A 21,205-nucleotide genomic window follows, 5' to 3' on the forward strand; every position below is an offset into this window, starting at 1 on the left:
AGAGGGCCTCTGCCTGCAAATGATTAGAAAAGGAACGTCTGGTGGCAGGGAGAAGGGCCAGAAGAAAAAGTTATATAGAAAAATGGTAAGATTTAGTGTTTGTGCCTCTGACTTCAGTTCCCAGACAAAGAAAGGACACGGAGAGTTATCTGAAGGACTTATCTTTGTTAATATTGTTAATGCCATTTGACAGGAAAGAAAAAATTCAAATGTCTCAAAATCTAGGGCTGGGCCTTCAAATGCTGATAGCTCTCGTCTCTGTCTGCACCCCCAGGTAGCAAAGTCTTCCTCAAACACCTCTGCCTGGCTTTTAGGTTAAAAAACAAAAACACTCATTTGGTGGTATTTCTTTTTTCCTGCTTCATTACAATTGAACTCCAGTTTCCTGCTGCTTTCTGGACTATGAAACATGAACAAAAATGTAACTTAGTGTATTTAAGACTTAACCCCTGTTCGTTATCACCCTAGACTGCCTCCCTAATGTTTTAAAGCCTTTAGAACATTTTTCTTCTCCTGCAAATCTGTTCAGAGTTCCCTAATTTTAGCTTCATCAAACTTAATAAAACAAAATACCTTCAAAAATACAGCATACCTGTAACGTCCATTTACAATGGTTTTTCAGTAGACCTACACTTCTCAAGCATAGGAATATGCTATACCATTGACAGGAAAAAAAACAGTTGTATTTAAATACTTACAAAAAAAAAAAAAAGGAAACAGGCAAGTTTTAAACTTAAATCCAGTTCCCAAAGGGGGGAAAAAGAAAGAAAAGCAATTCTATGAATGCTGCCTTTATAATGAACAATCAGAAATTTCACTAGGCTAATTTGACAGAAATGTTTCCTCATTTAAACAACATTACAAAAGTCCTGCATTATAAAATAGGGTAGAATAAATCAGTGTAATCGATAAAACTATACAACATACAAATTACATATCTTCTGAGTGGGCAGTTTATTCTCTCTCTTAGCAGTCATGACTACAACATGCTCACTAAAAACAACTAAAACTGCCCAAACTATTGCTTAGTTTGTTTTGTTTAAAAAAAGGGTGCAATTTTATTGTATATACAACCAATTTACTGGTAATACCTTGGCTTATCGCAAGGTTCTGACAAAATGTTTGTCTAGGCTTTTTTCCCTTCACTGTGAAGCACTGAAAGCTGCTATTTTTCTTTTTTTTTTTTTTTCTTTTTTCTTTTTTTTAGTGCACATATGTCATAATAAAGTAATGCCCAGCTAAGTGCTATAGGGGAAGGCAAAGTATGCTGGCTGGCTATAGGAAGTGACACCATACACTGACAATCACACCATACAACAGCGCCAAACGACTATTCAACCACTTATCAGACACATATGAAAATCCAAAATGTTTTATTTTATTTTTTTTTCCTTAAATAGAGATAACCAGTAAACAATTTTCAGAACTTGGAAGTTTAAAAACGTGCATATAAAAATGGGCATTATATACTTTTTATTGAATGTGGATTGACTGCAGTCTGCTAAGAAAAATGGGGTGTGGGAGCTGAAGAAAAAGGAAGTTGTCTTTTTTTTAAGGCTTGCTTGTGAAAGGAACAGTTGTAAAAACAAAATTGCTTGAAGCAGGGTCAGCTTAGTGCTTCACAGTTTGACTGCTTCTCTAAGAGGAGCCCTTCCTGCGCACGTGCATTCAAAAAGCACAAAAAAAGTACAAAGACAAACATCGAAAACACACTGCGTCAAGTGCAGCACCGACTTTGGTCAAATAAAAAAACAAAAACAAAAGAAAAATTAATAATCACTAAGCTTTTCTACATGATATAAGCAGGTATTGCATATTTTCATATATCTGGGTGGGGGGGGATAAAGGAAGACTCCAAATAAATTGTAAAATGCAGCAACATCCAAAATACTGATATTCTAAGCATCTACAGATCTCAGAATAGCACTGCCACTGACCATACAGGACAATAAAGACTACTCCTATCTGCGGAACAACTAACTTTCTATTTAGTTCTAGATGTCGAAACTGACGATGGCTGACATAAAAGTCACATTTACAAAAAGTGTCTCCAAATGCTTGACTAGGGAAAAACCCCTTTCAATAGAGGAGCATGTGCAACAATTCCACAAATAATCGCTATCCAGGGCAAGGCACATTGATATGGAATTTTTGTTTTCGTGCAAATTAAGGAAAAAAAACAAAACAAAACAACATTGTTTTGGGGGGGAAAGATGAGGAGCAAAGTGTCTTCCCAAGAATTTCAGTTACTTGATTGTATAGGACAGTAGTAGAACCCTTCTGAAGGGCTGAAAAACATAGTTTAAAGGCAAGTGCCTAGAGTAGGGATTACAATATTGTGTCTTAATGCACTCTACTTTATCCTACATTAACTATATAAAAATTAGTTACTAACACTAGAACATGCAGAGACTTTCTCTGATCAGCGGGGCTTGCCAACCAGAACGTATATATATGTATAGTATAGGAAACCTTCTTGAAGTTGCATGGGAAGCAAAGGGGTGCTTCGCTGTCTGGTAGAAAAATCACTTGCACTTTTTTTTTGATTTTTTTTTTTTTTTACATAAGATACAGGACATTTGGGGGTGCAAACTTTTTTTTTTCCCCGAACAAGTACCCTTGATCTGAATGGGCACCAGCATTTGTGTCAGTATTGGTTTCATTATTTTAATTTTTCCCGTAGCCCAGTTCAGGGACGCAAAGGTCTTTAAAATTTCTGGACAATCTCTGGAACAATGAGGTGTCTGATAACTGATAAATCCTATGTTGCCGGATACATGTAAAAACTTTCAGAATTGGCATAATCCATTATAGTGACTTCTAGCTTAGAAAATTAACAGATACCATGATTTCATTTTAGTTATGTGCTTTGATAACAGAAAATAATTAATTAGCATTTAATGTAGTTAACATATTGTGGTAAAAGCACCATTAGATTTGTTTTTTTGTTTTTTTTTTTAAATTTTCCTTCAGTTTTTAAAGGGATACAAGTTTAACAATAAAAAACATAAAAAGCAAAAATAGCTCCCCTTTTTCTTGCAAGGCTGTTTTTTACCCCAATAATTTAGAGTCCTGGGGTGGAAGGACTTGAAAAACAAAAATAGAATTTTCAACAATCTCTATCTTACAAAGATATTTAGCTATCCAATGAAATTGCACTTTACTCAATTCAAAATTCGATTGTTTTGATTGATTCCTGTCAGTTTCTGTCAAAAAACAGACCATCTTCCCCATTTCCATGTGAATTTTTGTGTCTTTGTTGAAATTGTTGAAAAAATGTTTTTTTTTTTAAATGTAAGTGCAGCATTTCAAAACTTTTAAAAAACTGATAGTAGTAGTAGTAGTTTGCCATTTTCGGAATTGTTCTGCAACATGAGTGGATTCATTGTCCTTGCGGGCCATGTTATATACTTAACTGCTGACTGCTGAACCAAACCAAACTAAAAGAAAAAATAAAAAAAGGACTAAAACTGCATTTTCTTTTTCTAATATGTTACAGAAAAACATTGCCCTTTGACTGTCCCGTAAGTTATATATTGCAGATCTCAGCTACTACAAAAGATTTAGTTCTCCATGTGCCTCCTGATTGCTCAAGGAGGAACACACCTGTGTGGGTAAATTCATGAAATACTGTGAAACAGCCAGGCTCCGTAAGGGAAGTGTGTTACAACGGGAAGTCAGTGAGCAAGGGGTAGACCTCCTCTAGCCACATCACCTAATGCTCACGCTACCACGGAAACACTTCGAATGTTACAAAGCCCAACCATTTCCAGCACCATATGAGAAAATTACAACAGTCCCTAAAGTATTAAAAAAAATCCCAAAAGGTTATGGCCTTTGCTGTTTGACCATAATGCTTGCTGTTTCCATGTACAAGTTGATTTGAATCGGTTTTTCTCCCCTTCCACTGACAGTGAAGTTGTAACCGCGCTGGGTTGAGGTTGCGTCCATGTTACAGAGTTGAGAAGGGGTCAGGTGGTCTGTCTGGTGGATGATGGGATGCTGCGACTTTTATCCCAGGTACCAGGACTGGAAGACAGAAAAAGAAAAGTACAGTTAGAAGTATAGTTTGTAAAATTTTAGAAGTTGCCCTTCCAAACACAAAATCAGGATCTATAATTGGGATGAAGGGGGGATTCACTGGGAAAAGTAAAGGAATGACAAATAATAGTAATTTTTGAGACAGTACAATTGATCTTTCTTCTCTGAAATGAATTAGGTGTCTCCTTTGGGGTTTGTCAACATTCTGAGTGTCTTAGGCAATAAAGTATTTATGATTACTTGAAAGGCAAATAATAGTTTCATAGGGGGCAGCTATAGGAGGGCAGGGAACTTGGCCGTTTTGCTTATCACTGTCTCAGACACTGCCTAAGCATATAGAAGGTTCTCAGTGTAGAGGAGATGAATAAATGAAGAAGGAATGAGGGGAGAGGTTTCAAGACGTAATAATGGTTACTCCCACGATTTTCACATCAGCTCCTTTTGTTTATTTCTCTCCCCTTCCCTGACCCCCCCCACCCCAGTTGTCCATTCTCTGTGTCTGTTTTGCTGCGTGTTCTTCTTTGTCCACTTCCGTTGTTGTCAGTGGCACAGGAATCTGTGTTTCTTTTTGTTGCGTCATCTTGTTGTGTCAGCTCTCCGTGTGTGTGGCACCATTCTTGGGCAGGCTGCACTTTCTTTCATGCTGGGTGGCTCTCCCTACGGGGCGCACTCCTTGCGTGTGGGGCTCCCCTACGCGGGGGACACTCCTACACGGGGGACACCCTTGCGTGGCATGGCACTCCTTGTGCGCATCAGCGCTGCGCATGGGACAGCTCCACACGGGTCACGGAGGCCCGGGGTTTGAGCCGCGGACCTCCCATGTGGTAGGCGGACGCCCTAACCACTGGGCCAAGTCCATTTCCCACAACAGCTCCTTTTAAAATGACATGTAAGCATTGAAGATGTTATTGAGACATTCTCTTAAAAGCCACAGATAGTCAACATTAGTAAAAGAACAAGGTTAAGAGGAAAAAGCCCCACACCAGGAGTCCTCGGTGATCTTGCACAAGTCACAACATTTCCCCTGGCCTTGATTTCCTTTTATGTGTAAGAAATTTTATGATGTGAAATGCTCCTGTCAGCTCAATATTTCTAAAGTAATATTTTAATGAAATACAATAATCAAGTGGAATAAAAACTTCACTCTATTAGCAGCCATGACATGTGAAGGGAAAATAAGGCCGTTTGTTGCATAGCCTTTGTTCAGGCTTTCGTTCATTCAACATTTTCTTAGAGCCTTCTCTGTGCCTGGAAGGCCCAGTTAGTTGCCAGTTACCTTTTCCTTTCATAAACACTTAGGTGATTGCCTTTGAACAACGGTCTGATGATCTGTCACTTTATCTGCTGGCATTCATTTCTCTGTTAGCTAAATAAAGTGCCCAATTAGTGACTAATACCAGAGTGAGTTTCTTGAGTGAAATTTTCAAAGTATATATGGCTTTTGCCAACTTTTTCTCTACAGAATCTTGCTAAATTCACTACAGTTATGACTATTTCCATAAAAATCATAAACTTCGAGCAAGAGTGAATGCTTCTGAATTCTCTAAGTTGATAGTATCAAGCAAGGTCATATTTGGGTTGATTTAGTCAGGTGAAGGCGCATCCTTGTCCAAGAGATTCAATTAGGTAAAGTAAGGCTTGTTTGATCCCAGGGCCAAATGGCTAAATGATAGCTACATGGAGGTTGGTATAAAATTTCCTGGTCACACAAGCAACCTTTGATTTCCACAGGAGTTTTTAAAAATCTAAGCCCAAATAAAAAACTACCCATCCCATATACTTCAAGATGTTATTCTTTGACCACATGCTTTAAGGAACACAATAAAGCTCTTGTGTCTTGAAAGGAAGTCATCCTGGCAAATAAAAACAGCCTAAATCTAAAAGTGGATAAAAGAAAGAGGGGGAAGAAAGGAGATAGGAGGTAAACTCCAAACTGTATTTTCAGCAGACCTCCCCTCATGGTGGACAGTGATCCACTTTCAAGCAGGATGAAAAATCTCAAACTTGGGTGTGGCTAATAACGCTTAAAATTTCTGTTCCCACACTCTCTAAGTCAGTTGTGAAATCCCAGACTTAAGTGTGACACTACGTGGTAGTTCTTGAAGCACACGCTTGGGACCTGGTGAGTCAGCAGGGGGAGCAGTTTTCCACACCTCGGTTTCTGGACGCGAACTCAATGCACTACAAAAATCTGCAGTGCCTCTGCACTCCTCTTAAAAAGCAAAGGAAAAAAAAAAAGTTTCTTCACACATCTTACTATTCAGTATGTGCCTTGCAGACAAGGTTACCCCAGAGCAGCTCTGTAATCCTTCACTGAAATAGGCTTTATTGATTGCTCTGGTCTATTGTTCTCTTTTCAAGTCCCCCAAGTTCAAGTTCATCCTGGTGTTACATCATGTCTGGTTGCTAAGAGCAACCAGACAGACCCAGACGTGACTATCATTAGCAAGAAACCCTCCGCTCTCCTCCCACCAACCTTCCAGTGGTTCTGACGTAGCAGGCCCACTGCAAACACATTGAAGTATTTATTCTACCTAATTTATGACCTACACAGCAAGCAAGACCCCCACTCCAAAAACCAACACTGTTGTATATTTAATTAATCTGTCTTTCTCTGGCACTTGGGAAAGTTAGACAAAGGACTAATTATTGTGTTTCACTCTCTACACTTTTCTTTTGGGGGGTGAACATTTGCATGGGAAAAAAAAATACAAGGCCCAGCATCGGGGGGACCCCCTCCCCTTTTTCTTTTGCCCTATTGACATTTCATGAAATACTTTAGCTGCTTAAGGGAATTAGAAAAAAATGCAATGTGAATGTTACTCCTTCTGAGTTGGTATTCAGTAACACAAATCAACTCATGACATGTTTAAATTTAAATGCTAACCACACACTCTCAGAGTTACTTTAAAGGTTAGTTTTTAATCAATAGAAGTTGCTGACTCCAGGTTTTTGAGCTGCGCACTGCAGCTCTTGGGCTTTTGTCTAACGTTAAAGCTTTCAAACTTTTTTTTCCTTGAGATGATTTTAGCAATGATTTGCAGACACAGAAGGCTTTTGTGCTCTGACCAGCAACATGTCAATAGAGGAGTGAGTTGCCCTGTGGTGGGGTGTCAATATGACTCCTGAAGGCATGGGTTGGGGGTCTTTAATAACCCGTGAAAAAAACTTAATTAACCCTTTCAGGCCCAAACCAAAACCTATTCTTAAACTTTTTTCACTCCTGTAATTTGACCATTAGTCCTTATTTCAACATCACACTAATCTTCCTGACAATTAACCCAGCTACTTGACCAATCATTTCCAAATGGAAAGTCGTTCAGGGGAACCATGCAGGGAATTTTTTTTTTTTTTTTGGAATGAGGACTCTGCTTAAATCATTTATTTGCAGGGTGGCAGATAAACAGTTAATGATAATTTAAAGAATTCATTTCACCAAGTTGTCTCATGATTAGTTTGTGGCTGAAGATACTCATACTACCATCGTGCTGAGTTTGATATTCACACAGGTATAAAGCTTTCCATTTCTAGAAACTTCCATGAACTATTAATAACATCAAATGGACAAGATGTTTGGAAAAGCCCATTTTTCTCTATTGATATTTTCTTATAATTTCTATTACGCAAGAAGTTCATGTTTTAAAACATTAATTGAAGAATGGCTCTAAGTATTTTCTGCTTGGGCTATACAAGAAAAACAAGAAGAAATCTGAGACTGTTAAATTGAGGGGTTAAACAGTAAATTACTTAGGAAAATGTTGACACATTAAACAAAATTCATTATAGAGACATTTACTGACATAACCTTATATTTTATATGGTTTCTGCTCTCATACTTTACAGCCCCTTCATCTAACCTATGTAGCCAGATGGACTACAAAGGAATCTCTGTCCCTTATCTACAGTTAATTCCAATATTACAATACAATATAGGATGATGTTATCTTGATACATTTACATTAAGCAAGTAAACACAGAGCTTTGATCTATTTTTATCTCAAACTTTCAGCTATAGATGTTTTGTTGGAGTTCCATAAATCCACACTCCCACAAAGGCTTTAGTTAAATATAATTACTCTGTTAGGTCACAATTTCTACAGTTTGGGCAATGCTGGGGGAGAAAGACAGGGGGTGGTGAGGATTGTCCTCTTTCAGTGTTCAAGGTGAAATATCAAAAGAAATCTGCAGCCAGGACAAGAGCTCAGCTTTCCTTTTCTCCAGTCAAATGAAGAAGTAATCTCATCAGGTTGGAAAATGCTGAGTAAGGATTTAATAAAGTGCCTGCAGATGTGGCGTCTCTAAGGTATTCAACTCATGTAATGCAAAACAGCTCCACAGTGAATGTGCTTATAAAATTTCATTTAACCATTGCAGTGACTCCCCCCCCCCCACTGTTCTCTAAGGAGTTTTATCACACTTCCCGCCCCTTAATTTACAGCTCCATGAAAGTTCAAATCCCATTCTACTGGGATTCTGGAATACTCACAGTAGTCAGGTTTTATGAACCATAAACAATATCTATACAACTGCATCCTAAACAGGAAGCCTGAAATAGGAGGTACCTATGATGGTGCCAGCGTGTTTCCTTTCTTATGCCACATGGAGAGCAATTAGAAAACTGAGGTCATTTTCCAAAACTTGGTCATGAGGCTGTGAAGACAGGTTTTTGAAGGCAAGGGACTCAACTCCTTACTTAACAATGAACAGACCAACGTGCATAATGACTTTTTAAAAGGCTTTTTAATATACTTTTTTCACTGAATGGGCAGGATGTATATTTTAGAAACAAAAAGAAGCATGAGTCTGTTTGAGATAGTTACATTTTACTTTAACCAACAAAAGGGTTGGAACAGACTGTGAGGCAGCATAATCTGTTTTTCAAATTAAAAAGTTCAACAAAAGGCCTCAAGGGCAAAGTTTAACACTGCGGAAGGAGGTTGTTAATATGGAATCCAGAACTGGGTGTGACACTTGGCTTTCTTCTCTGGGCAAGGTGGGTTATTTAAGGACATTCATACACATAGGATGGAAACATGCACATACAGGGCACCCTCCCTAGCAGGCCTGACTCCCTATCATTCCCCGAAGAGGACAATGCCAACTGCAGGAGCTGCCCTCACCGTGTTGACTTCTGCCTTGAGGACAGGCTGCCTTGGCTGGGTCCCACTAATCCAGTTAGTCATTTTGGGCTTCCTGCTCTCATTTTAATGAGTGAAAGCCCACTCTACCCCAAACGATCTGCCAAATGATCTGATAAACACTGTCTGCTCTGAGTGTACTCCTAGTTTCTCACATTTGTATAAACCATTTGGGAGAATTGACTCAGTCATTCAATTAGTACTAAGTGCTCACTCTGTGCTAGGTGCTCTGTACGCCAGCCTCTGGGGATATAATGACGAATAACATAAATATGGTAGCCACTGATATTATCTATCTATCTATCATCTATCTATCTATCTATCTATCTATCTATCTATCTATCTATCTATCTATCTATCTATCTATCTATCTATCTATCTAATCTATCTATCTATCTATCTAATCTATCTATCTATCATCTATCTATCTATCATCTATCTATCTATCTATCTATCTATCTATCTATCTATCTATCTATCTATCTAAGAAGGGGCTGGATTTTAGACTTCTATACCCTTCAAACCAACAGAACCTTGCTTTTCTCACAGGAGTGTCTCTATTATCTAACGTTGGTTGGGAGGCTGAATATCCAGTGTCCAAAGGACCCAGGATTGTGTTCCACTTTTGCCATTTACTAATTGTGCAACTTAGAAAAAACAGTACCTGTCTTTGGTACCTCAGAAGATTGTAGTGAGAGCTAGTACATTTTAGGTGAGGAATACCATGATGTATTTACACTGGTTTCTTCTGAAAAGGGTGACATGCTATTCACAGGTGTTAGTTATTGGTATTGCCAGCCTCAAGCTTTGATCTCTGCAGCCATTTTTCTTGTCTGATTTTGTTAATTAAAGGAAGGCTGTTTTCAATAAGGCTAAACTAAGACTTGTTTATTGTACAGGAAACTATTAAAACATTAATGGGTTGTGATTGACCCCGCTTACCTTTGTGGCCTCATCTTTTCACCACTTGTATTCACCACTTGTACAGTATTAAACTTCTTCCAGATCCTCCAAAGTCAAATTCCTTCTCCCTGCTGGGCCTTGGCACAGGCTGTACCCCTCTCCCTTGGCTTTGCTACTACTTCCTAGTCCTTGAGTTCTCAAATTAGAAGAACTTTCTTCCCAGGAGTCTTTGTGAGGGTTGTTAGCTCCTGAGTTTATCTCTGTCACTGTCTCTGAATTGATCTGTGTTCTCCCCAAGAAAACTACAGAGTGGCATCTCCAGTGTCTTGCGCAGAGTAGGCATTTTAGAAGGAAGGAAGGAAGGAAGGAACAAGCTGTATCCAAAGTTTCCAAAGCCTGGTGTCTCTCACCCCCAAGGAGAATAAAGCAAGGCATTTAGATGGATGACTACTTCCAGGGTAACTGTGCCACATCCACTCTCATGCTGCAGGTCCACGTCTCCACAAAAGACAGGTGCTTTCCTTAGAGAGACAAAAGTCTCCACAAGCAGCTCCAGGCTGTTCCGACTGAAGAGTTGTTGCAACCCAGCCAAATGCAGCCAAGTGCGTCAGTAGCATGTGCAATAGTTTTGTAACATGGACTTCTGCCTACTTACTACAAGCGCAGCAGAGTTGTCCAAACCACCATTCCCTGGAGAGTGCCCGTGCTGCTCCTGGCCAAGACCTCTGCTTTGGTTCAAACCTCAAAATGGGAAAACACTAATCTTTTTACCCAATGAGCCATCCAGCACCTCCAAAACCCTGAGAATACACAAGCAATCCAATTATTCTGACTGTTGTTCCAAATTTGGACTCTCACTATATTCAACTTGCCCTAGTGTCTCCTTTACCATGAAGGAAATTTTTCTTTTTTGGTTGCTCTTTACATTTTCATCAAGTAATCTTTTACCTCATGAAACCACAGATTTCTGGATTAAAGACTGCTCTCTGACCCACTCACATTTGCTCTGGCAGTGGGATATGCATATGAGGGGAGAGCGGGGAGGGCAGCTAGTGCTCTGGAGTTGGAATTAAAGGAATCCTGGCACCATTTTTCCTAGTTGGATGATCTTAAGCAAGTTTTTTTAGCACCTCTGAGCCTCAGTTTTAGACTCTATGAAATGGAGATAACTTCTATCAGTTTTTGTGGGGATTAAATGAGATGATGTCTGGATAGGGGTAAGTACTGAAAACCAGAAAGTAAGGGTAGCAGGGTTCTCTAACTGTAAGATATGTCTGGGGCCTTAAGGTGCATGTGAGAGCCAAAGAGGACCAGTTCCCTTGGAAAGTGATGGCTCAACAAGGTGGCTGCTTTCTCTTATTTAATGATATAATTTCTGAGTTAAAAGTAGCAGCTGTGTCATTTCCATTTCTCCAGTTGTGAGAGAAAGTTCTTGAGAAAATAAAAATCTGTCTTTAATTGCTGTATTAAAATCAGAACAGTGAAACCAACAACACAATAGGAATTGGCTCAAGTTTGTGAAAGGCATTTGGGCTTCTGCCTTGCCAGGCTAAACTGCACGCCTTGGAGGTTGAGAGTGAGGGGGACAGAGGAGGGAGGGAGGGAGTAGTCAGGCAACCAAGTGGGACAGAAACAATCCTATTTTGGTTTTTGTTAGCGAATGGCATACTACATAGATCAGAGACTTCTTATAAAATACAAACCCCCACTGTACACAAAGCACAGGAAAATGTGAGGAAAAAAGGGAAAAACTAAAAGCAGCTTAGGGTGTGTTAACGCTGCTATTCTGTCAGCTTAAAGAGTATTTTATGCTTGATCAACAGCTCTTTTTTATTGTGCTTTTCTTTCATTCATTCAAGACATCAAAGCCTGGCGCCACCAGTGTACCTGCCCTTCTGGAGAAGCTTGTGAGGGGGTTCTAATGAAGCAGGGCTCTGGGAGCCGGAGACCCCCATGGACACGGCAGTTCAAAGAGAATATTTCAACAATGATTACATTTTGTAAATCTTTTTATGAAAGAGACAGCTTATTTCCTGCTTTTTCATGAAAAATAGATTCTATCCATTAAAGTGAGCCCGCGCCACGGAAGCTGCTTGAGATCTAAGGGGCAGCGTTGAGATTAAGGGGACGATGACCTGATGAAATCGTCCAGAGTTCCTATCTGTTTGGCCGGGATGGTACAGCCGGATTTTTTGGGTGGAGCCTTGACAGGGTGCTGGGGGGCTCTGCTTTTGAAAATGCAGTGACGAAGACGTTTGGTGGCTTATTTTTCAAGTTGGGCCTTGTGTTTATTATTCATTTTTAAAAATGTATGTATGCATGTATGTATTTATTCTGCAAAGTCCAACCCAGTATCAGAATGTGTCAGGCAACGCCTTCTATTGCACAAAAGCAAGATTAAAGATTTTAGTTACAGATTCATTAAATGCTGTATTTTAATGCCCTGAAATGGGACAAACCCTTTCCCATATGGGAAGTACCCATAAAAAGCTGGCTCTGGTCAGAAGATACAATACAAGGCTTTTTTATTCCTGCTGTCTGCCTCAAAGGCAAAAATAAAAACAGCAGCCTAGTGCTTTGTAATTTTTAATTTTCAACATTAAAATAATATTTACCCTAGTCTATTTTTTTCTTTTTTTTCTGGGTGGGGAAGATTTGAGAGAGTGGGGAAGAAGGGGGATATGCTCTCCTGGAGTGCTACGAAATGAAAAAAAGGTATCTTTTCTACACATCAGAACCCAATTTTAATTAAATGCCTGTTGTCTAACAAGTGCAGACAGTCACACTTGGGGTTGACCAAATGGTGGCCCAGGGAGGTAACCTTTCTGGTTTAAAAAGAGAGGCGTGGGAGAGCAGGTCAGAGCTCAGCAGAGCGTGGCCACATTATTATAATCATTCTACCACGGGCTTCCCCACTCCTTCTCTTACCCAAAGCTGAAAATCTTTTCCCAAACCTGACTCAGGCTCACAGTGAACCTACCGGGTAGATTTTACTGTTTTATAAAGTCCATAAGAGGGAAAAGAACGTTAAAGTGAAAACTCCAAAGTTATTTCAAAAATTCTCCCAGAAACATCCTGCACTGGAATGCCAGAAGATCTGGCATTTTGTCAGAAATGAATTCCCAAATGAACCTTTTCAGCTAAGAAGTCCTTTGGATGCTGGATGGCATCAGGCACCTCTGGACTTTTCCATCCCTGCTGGTGCCTCCTACATGGCCCAGCCCACAGGTCTTTGCCACTACAGACCTTTAATCCCCCTCTGCTGACTGTCTCCAGTCCCTTTCCCTGCCTCCTCCCATTCCTCAAGCCACCTCTCCCTCCTTGACCACCTGTGTGTCAGTCACTTAGAGGAATTAAGGGAGACCCCTACACTCTCAGTGGTTATGGGAACCCACCAACATTCCTTCCCGACTGAGCAATGGGCTGTGCCCCAGGGGCCCTTGTCCAAGTCCCAGGTAGTCACAGCGGGTTCTCTGTTTATACTGCAAAGATTCCTTTCCTTTCTTTACCTTCTCGGGAGATCTACCTTTAGATTTTACTACTCCCAGGAGTCACTTTTTCCTAGTCCACAGTGTTGATGGGATATTGGTAGGGATAAAACTGTTCGTATATCTCACTGAGGTTAAAGATTCAGCTTGACCATGAAAAAAGTCAGGTGTTGGCATCACAGACCTAAATTCTCATCCTGAAAGATACACGGGACCCCAGGGGCCCAAGTTAATTTAGCTGCAAAACATTCCTTGGTAGGCCAGTTATTAGCATTTTGGGGAGGAAGAAACAAACATGAAAATACAGAATGACTTTGAAATTTTGGCAGCATCATTATGGAAGGCAATGCTGCCATACAGATGGTGGCCAGGGTTTACTCGGAGCCAACTACCCTCGATAAAAATGGAACAATTTCTCCCAGACCAAAGCTCTGTGTGACATCCCAGAAAGCACAAACGAGGAGCCGCTGAACAGTGCTTTCCTTCTCCTTCTGAAAATGTAGTAGACTTTAGGGCTTTATGGCAACAAAACTTGTCTTTGTTAAGACGTGACTTGCAAAACAAACCCACATGGGGAGTTTGCAGTTTCAAATGACAGAATTTTTTAAATGCTGAAACAGCAAATGCTTTTTACATTTAGACTTATTTCCTTCTAAATTTGTAGATTAAATTTACAACTAAGCAATCTACTACAAATAATTAGATTCTTCCTGAATCTTTTCAGGAGAGGTGAAAGGAAGGCTTCTTGATGGGGTTGGGTGGGTGGGAAGTTGTGAAAAGGCGAAGATCTCACACTATTAACAGTCTACATGGAGTCTACACTGAAGGCTGTATCAATTATTTGAACATAAAAGTAACAAAAATGACTGGCAGAGCTCCTTGGCTTCCCTGTCAGAGATCTAAGCTTCTTGGAGAGAGATAATACCATTCTAATACAAAACTTAATTCATTTTTACCTTTTTAGTATTGACTTTACAGATGGAACAGAGATCACAAAGATTATTGAATATGGAATATGCTTTATAAAAACAAGCATGCAAACAGGATCACTCTTCGTTTTCAGATAAATCCAACTTGGTTGTACTCCCCAGTAACTGAGATTTAGGAACAAAGTGCTAGTTTGGAACAGCTTCCCACCCCTACTATCACTTTATTATAGTTCAATAAAGTCAGTTGCAGATTGAATGACTGCTATATGTTTATTGGCCCTTTAAATATCCTTTTCTCTCATTTTAAAGCACCATATGGGTAGGAGATCCTATTGTTTATTTGGTGAGAATCATGGTAAGTTCAAATGATATATATTCCCTTTCATTCTGGTTCTGCAATAACAGAAACCTTGCAGATATGCCACTTTGTGCTATCTTAGAAGACAGTTCAATCCAAAAAAAAAATTCTTTTAGGGCTTTTTCTTTCCTTTAAGGATGTGAATTGTTTGAGCTATAATAATATGGCTTCTTCTACTGTATCAGCCTCTCTGTGTTGTTTTTCATGAACACGTTCACAAGTTCAAGTTCAGGTTTAAACTAAATAAAACACTTCTCAGGAGTTTATAGCTGAGCCTCATTTACATGTGCTCCCTCTGAACTCTGCCGGCATCAGTATGCTAGTTTCCAAGGCTTGTTGAAGGAATGTTTTACAGTTGGAACCTGGACTGCTTTCTCAAGCATTAACAGACTCAGAGGCTGGGCAGCACCAAGCTTTAGTTAGTATTGAAAGTTACCTTAGATCTACTGTAGAGACAAGAGAAGAGAGAGTAAAAAGACAGGGCAGGGGACAAGAGAACTATGTCATCTTAATTTTCCCTATAAGGCATTCAAGTTAACATTATAGTTTAAAGGAAAGGAACAGATTCTAGATGCACTTTCTAGAATTCCATGACCAAGATTTTGAATTTCTTTGCAATCATCTTCAGCACTTCGTGGAAATGGTCATTGCACATATAAAAACCAGTTTGTGTAACCTGTTTTTCTACCCTGGAAATGCAGCTAAAACATGTTATGAAGAGAATATACCCAACCCAGAAGAGATCCCATATTATGTTTACAAAAAACCTAAAGGAATTTTGAGGCAAAAAGACTTCAGACATTTGCCAATAAGGTGCACCAGAGAGGGATAAATGGCTATTTTTAAAATTTAGAATGAGGCAGAAGTCAAGTAGAGATTCTGAGATGCTCACAGGAAACCAATACCCAATCTGGAGAAAGCTGGTTTCCTGGATGGTTGAGGTTAAGACTCAATCTTGTTGAAGCAAGGGTCCAGGAGTTCAGAGAAAACAGCCATGATCCTGGTAGATCAGAGTGGAAAGGCAGTTGGAGATTGTACACACAGTACCAGGGGCTCTGTGGATCCTCTCCGAATCTGAATTTATCTCTAGCAATAAACTGGTGCAGCAGACCGAAGATGTTGATAGTAATTGTTACTTCAAGGCAGGGTCTAAGAGTTAAACTATACCATCTCTTTACACTGGAGTAGTTCTTTCCTGGTAGTTAGTGCTATGTGCCTGAGAAAATTCCTAGTCTGTGGTATACTCGGTGCCCAGGTTCTGAAGTTGCCTCCCTGTGGAATGACATACTGCAGGGGCCCAAAGTGGAAACTACGGCTGAGGAGGGATGGACATGGGAATCAGACAAAGTTGATGATAAATCTGGGTCTCAGTTCCAACCTTGTAAAAAAGGGATTAAGACAACCTTCCTACTAGGGTGGTTGTGAGGATGAAATGAAATAATATATGAAAGTATCATCATCTATGTTTTATCTTCTAAGTAGACTACAAATTCCAGGAAGGCACAGCTGATCCTTTTTTTTTTTTGTATTCTTCATAGCATGTAGTAGGTACCTAAGAAATTTGTGTAAACCATTGATTTGGGTAAGACGGAAATCTCATCTTTATATCCTAACTTATGGTGCCTTCTTGGCTTAGTGCAATAATGGCCAGTGGTCACTCTTCATGAATAAATACAATACTAGCATGAGAATGCTGGCTGTATATTAAGCTTTAATTCTTTTTTTCTCGATCACTTGAATTTAGCTTAGCCCAAATACTGAAAAACGTTAAGGGCCCTCTAAAATCAAATTAAATGAGAACGTGCCATTTGCTATGAAAATAGAAAGTGTCTTCTACTGGATAAGGACATGAATAAAACAGTGGAATCCATTTAGATAATGTTCAGTAGAAATGAATGGCAATCTGTTTTTTTTTTTTCCCATGGACAGCAGTTTACTTATGGTGACTGGGGGGAATCAGAGCTTATAACCCTGAGAGTTTCTCAGTCTTTATCCAGGACTGATTGATCAATTTGCAGAAAGATGTTAATTTGCATATGAGGTATTTTTAAAAGATGATAATTTGCATATGAGGTATTACAGAAAGATGATAATTTGCATATGAGATAATCTCCATGCTGGCCAGTCAACCCCTAATTACTGAGATTTTGTGTTCTTTCTTTTTTCTAGACTTTTTGTTTCTCTTCTTTATTTTCATAAATATCTATTTAATCTTGGCTTCTTTTTTACTGTCCTTCCAGCTCCTGCCTTAGGGTTGCTACAGGAACCAAATTAAACGTAATTGCCAATATACTATTTTTAAAGCGACTATGGCAAGATGGTGGTTGAGGGGAATGAGAGGCTCAACATGGCCTACAGATTTTCCTGAGGATTTAGTTTATCCATATAGATCCTGATTATATTGATGACAAGGGAGGACAGTTCAAAAAATTTTCCTTTGGTAATGTGTGGGTAGTAGATAGGTTCAAATCTAGTGTTATTTAATTTACACTGAATCTTGCAGTAAAATGGGAAACTCATCCTTCTATACGTTTCTTTAAGAAACAGAGGGCACCAAATTTGGAAACATGGAACTCCATGGAAGGAACAGGATATAGAGGGTGAGCTATTTCCTCAGAGCCCATGAGGCACATGTAGGAGCTGCCGTCTCATTTCCACTCTCTCAGAGATATTTGGTGATTGGAATCCTTCATCCTCCTGTGGAGCTTGATTGTACTTGGTTCCTACTCAAAGTAAGCAGCCAAGAAAAGGGGCAAGGGGACAGTCCAGTTTCGACAGCACTGACCCCAGGGCTAAGGAGCATTAAGTGAACTCCTCACGGAGTTTCATTCAGCAGTTCTTGGTTTACAAAGGTCACTGTGATGCAAGGCCAGGGGAACAGCCAAGCAAAGAGCCTTCCTGGAAGACCGTGTGGGTGGAGAAAAGGGGAAGAAGGATGTTATTAGGAGGGTGGTGTGAAGCGATTTTGGGACATCTTTAGACTTTGAAAGAAAGAAATATCTGGGAAGAGGCCAACTAAGAGATACAGCATGGCCCTAGCTGAATGGTAATGATGTAACAAAGAGCAACATTCAGCGCTACCCAGACACGTGAAAGAACAATTGGCAAGTATTAAAATCATTGTAAGATGTGAAATTATACCTCTCACTGTTTCATTATCACTATATTTCATAATATTTGTCTAGAAAGGCACACAAAGTCTATGAGGTTAAATTAATCCTAATGATCAATTTTAGTTTTATTCTAATTAAACAATTTCAATTTAATTAATGCCAGCACAGAAATTAGTCAAAATTACAAATGTAAATGTTGAACTTTAAATCAAAGGTCCTCCCTACTCCCTGCCTCATGCAGAAGCACTTTAAAGTGTTTGCCTGTGAAGGTGGATGAGAATTTTAACCTTTGCCTGCACTGAAGGACAGAAGCTAGAAACATAGGCACAAAAGGCCACCCATGAGCACATTCAGAAGCACAGATTAACACACACATACACCATGACATCATGGCAGCCTATTAAGGTAAGTTCTACGAGGTGAAATTTTTAATTACATAGTTTGCTTTTCAGGATTCCAATGCATTTGGGTCAATTTAATGGATATTGGGCTTTTATAAGACACCTCTGCAAAACAGAAACCATGCACCCATTTCCTAAGCCACATATTACACCCCCAGCCTCTGCCCTTTCTGGCTTCTACCTCGGTCTTGCTCTGCCTCTGATTAGCTGCATGGCCTTGCCAGCTGTTCTACCTCCCTGGGCTTTGACCTTTTTATTTGGAGGCTTCACCTTAATTCCAAAATGCACTTAAAGTGCTATCTGAAAAATGAGGGGCCTGGAGTAGTTTTTAAGGAAATTACCAGCTTTGGTATTCCTTTATCCCTATAGCTCCAAGAAATACTAGCATCTTAAAATGGATTTGAAAGTGGTATGGGGTACATGTGGCTGAGTCATCCTTTAAGGACATTTAAGTAACCATTATTTTCTCTTAATAAAAATCCAAAATAGATGGGATTTGAAAATTCAAGGAAGAAAAACAACTGGCAAAATTGGTATTTTCTTACTGTAAAGAAAAAAAGAGGGGTAAAAGCTGAGAGGAAAACCCATAATAATGATAATACGTGTTCATTTATTTTTTTGTATTTTGAAAAACTAATACTGGCGAACTATACTTAATAATGGGTCTATAGTGTCACATATTCTTAGTTTTCAAAGAATGTTATATGTAACAAGTGTAAGGTTCTTTGCTATTGCTCTTATCCATAAAATAGCCACAAGTTTGTTTTTTTTTATCTCCACAAGAAGGTGTTCATCCTTGAGCTTCCATCTGGACTTGTGTTCAATTGTATGAGAATTATTTGAAAGAAGTCAATTCACTATTACTATTTGGGGACACTGTAGGAGAACAGCAGAGTAATTTAGTAATATAGTTGATTAGTGTAATAATTATCATTAAATTTAGTAATGATAGTAGGATTCTCTTACCTTGGTTAATGATCATGGGCAATTCATTTCTTGACTGCCAGTGGAAGGAATAGTTTTTGAAATATTAACTTCTACCCCATGGGAATGACACTTAGCCCATCACATTTAATTTTTGACCTTCACTGAACAGCATGATCCTAATCCCTTGATTTTATAATCTTAACTAGGAAAGAAACATTAAAATATGGATTGACTCCAGTTGGCAGGAATCTTTATGTTCTTTTCACTAAAAAAGCTATAAATTCAATGGCTGACCTTTTATTTCCAGGTCACAAATGACACCCATTCAGTTTTGTCCATTTGCATAGGATTTATGTTAGGGTCTACAGGTATAAGCCATCAAAAGTTGAACTTTAATGAAATGTCTTTCAAAGATGTGCACTTAACCAAAAATTTCCCACAAAAAATGATCAGATAGCCCTTTAAAAACAGCAATTATATCCTCAGGTTCATTGTTATCTTCAACTAAATCTATTTTTCACTTTTAGTAAATTTCTTCTAATAGTATCTTTTTTTTTTTTTTTGGCAAAATTGTGCTTGTGTTTGGGATAACAACAGAATTTCCAATGTAGGCTTCTAAATGGAGAGATTTCTGAAATGTTCTCTTTGCCATCACCAAGATTCATCTATCTCTAGCTGAAAAACGTTCCTCACCCTTTTTTACAAAATCAATTGTATTGATGGGAGGCGTTCTGCACTGTCAATCAGGGAAATGTGATTTGATGGTACCCCAAAGCAGTGAGATAAGGAAAGGAATACCAAACTTGCACAAGTCCATACTATCTGAGTGAGATCAATGTTTCCCATAATACTCTTGCTGTCATGTAGCACCCTAACTGTCACAATTAATAATGTAGAAGATGCTGATTAACTTAAGTAAAGTGCTCTCTGCTGTGTAAATACATAAAGATCTGTGAGGCAAAAGGGGGGGGGGGCAGGAAAGAACAAAACGCCATTTTTATTTTTCATGTGGACACGTTCTCACTTTCCATTCTTCTCTTGTAACAATTACTACCGGCCACTTTGACAGAGTCAATAAATTGATCTGGGTCTTGATGCAGCAGCAAAGCAGACTAATCCGATACACCATTATCTGCAATGGAGAGTGTGTGGAGATGTGGGGGTGCAGTCGGGAGGCAGAGGGCAAGGAGAAGAAGACAGGAAAAGCAAGTCAGCATTGTTCTAGGTAGGTAATTAGTGCTGTACGAGGAGCTTCTGGAATAGATAGATGCATATGTGGTGTGTGTGCGTGTGCGTGTGCGTTGGGGCAGAAAAAAAGAAGCCTTCAACTTGGCTAAAGGATGCAGCCTAAGTAATACTGTATGCACCAGTTATTGAAGTCCCTATGGTATTTCAGTCACTCACACCAATCTGCAATTCAATGAGGATCACCACCCCATTAGAACTAATCATGTCAGCTGTGTATCTGACAAAATAAACATTCAGAAACTGTGCTCCCAGGTTCATAACTTGGTTTTGCACAGGGTATTTTTCTTCTTTTCCTCATCCAGTATAAAGTTTAATAGTTTTTTAAAATGTGAAATTATAACAGACATAGAGACTCTGTATGCATTCCTCACTGTATTACTTTCCTTACAGTCAGAAACTGCAGCTGCTCGTTGAGGATTAACTTGCTCCTTGGGAGTATGCTAACTCCGTTTTTAATAAATATATATCATTCTACTAGTTAATGAGATAAAAAATGGCACAACTTATGGAAAACGGATGTGGGAGGATGGGGTTAGAGAAAATTCAGCTCAGGGAGAAAATTACCAGATTACCTTTGGGTTTCTTGCCATATTAACATTTTCTATGTTTCTACTGACACTCATAGGTTTTACCTGTCCTAAAGATAAACAAGACACATC

The 21,205-nt window shown here is 39.2% G+C and overlaps 1 protein-coding gene across 10 annotated transcripts in view; it reads right to left on the minus strand.

Annotated features, from left to right (window-relative positions):
- Positions 1–1,168: 1,168 nt before the first annotated feature.
- Positions 1,169–21,205, minus strand: part of NFIA (nuclear factor I A) — a 530,380-nt gene continuing 510,343 nt past the window's right edge. For 6 of the 10 annotated variants that reach the window (XM_058303489.2, XM_058303492.2, XM_058303488.2 and 3 more), the window contains one exon: positions 1,169–4,029. In XM_058303489.2, coding sequence (XP_058159472.1) covers positions 4,012–4,029 — 18 coding nt within the window. In that variant the 3' untranslated portion in view covers positions 1,169–4,011. The remainder of the gene's footprint in view (positions 4,030–21,205) is intronic. The other 4 variants (XM_058303491.2, XM_058303493.2, XM_058303494.2 and 1 more) reach the window with 3 other exon arrangements.

Source organism: Dasypus novemcinctus, chromosome 9 (genome assembly GCF_030445035.2).
Source record: "Dasypus novemcinctus isolate mDasNov1 chromosome 9, mDasNov1.1.hap2, whole genome shotgun sequence".
Classification (NCBI taxonomy): Eukaryota; Metazoa; Chordata; class Mammalia; order Cingulata; family Dasypodidae; genus Dasypus; species Dasypus novemcinctus.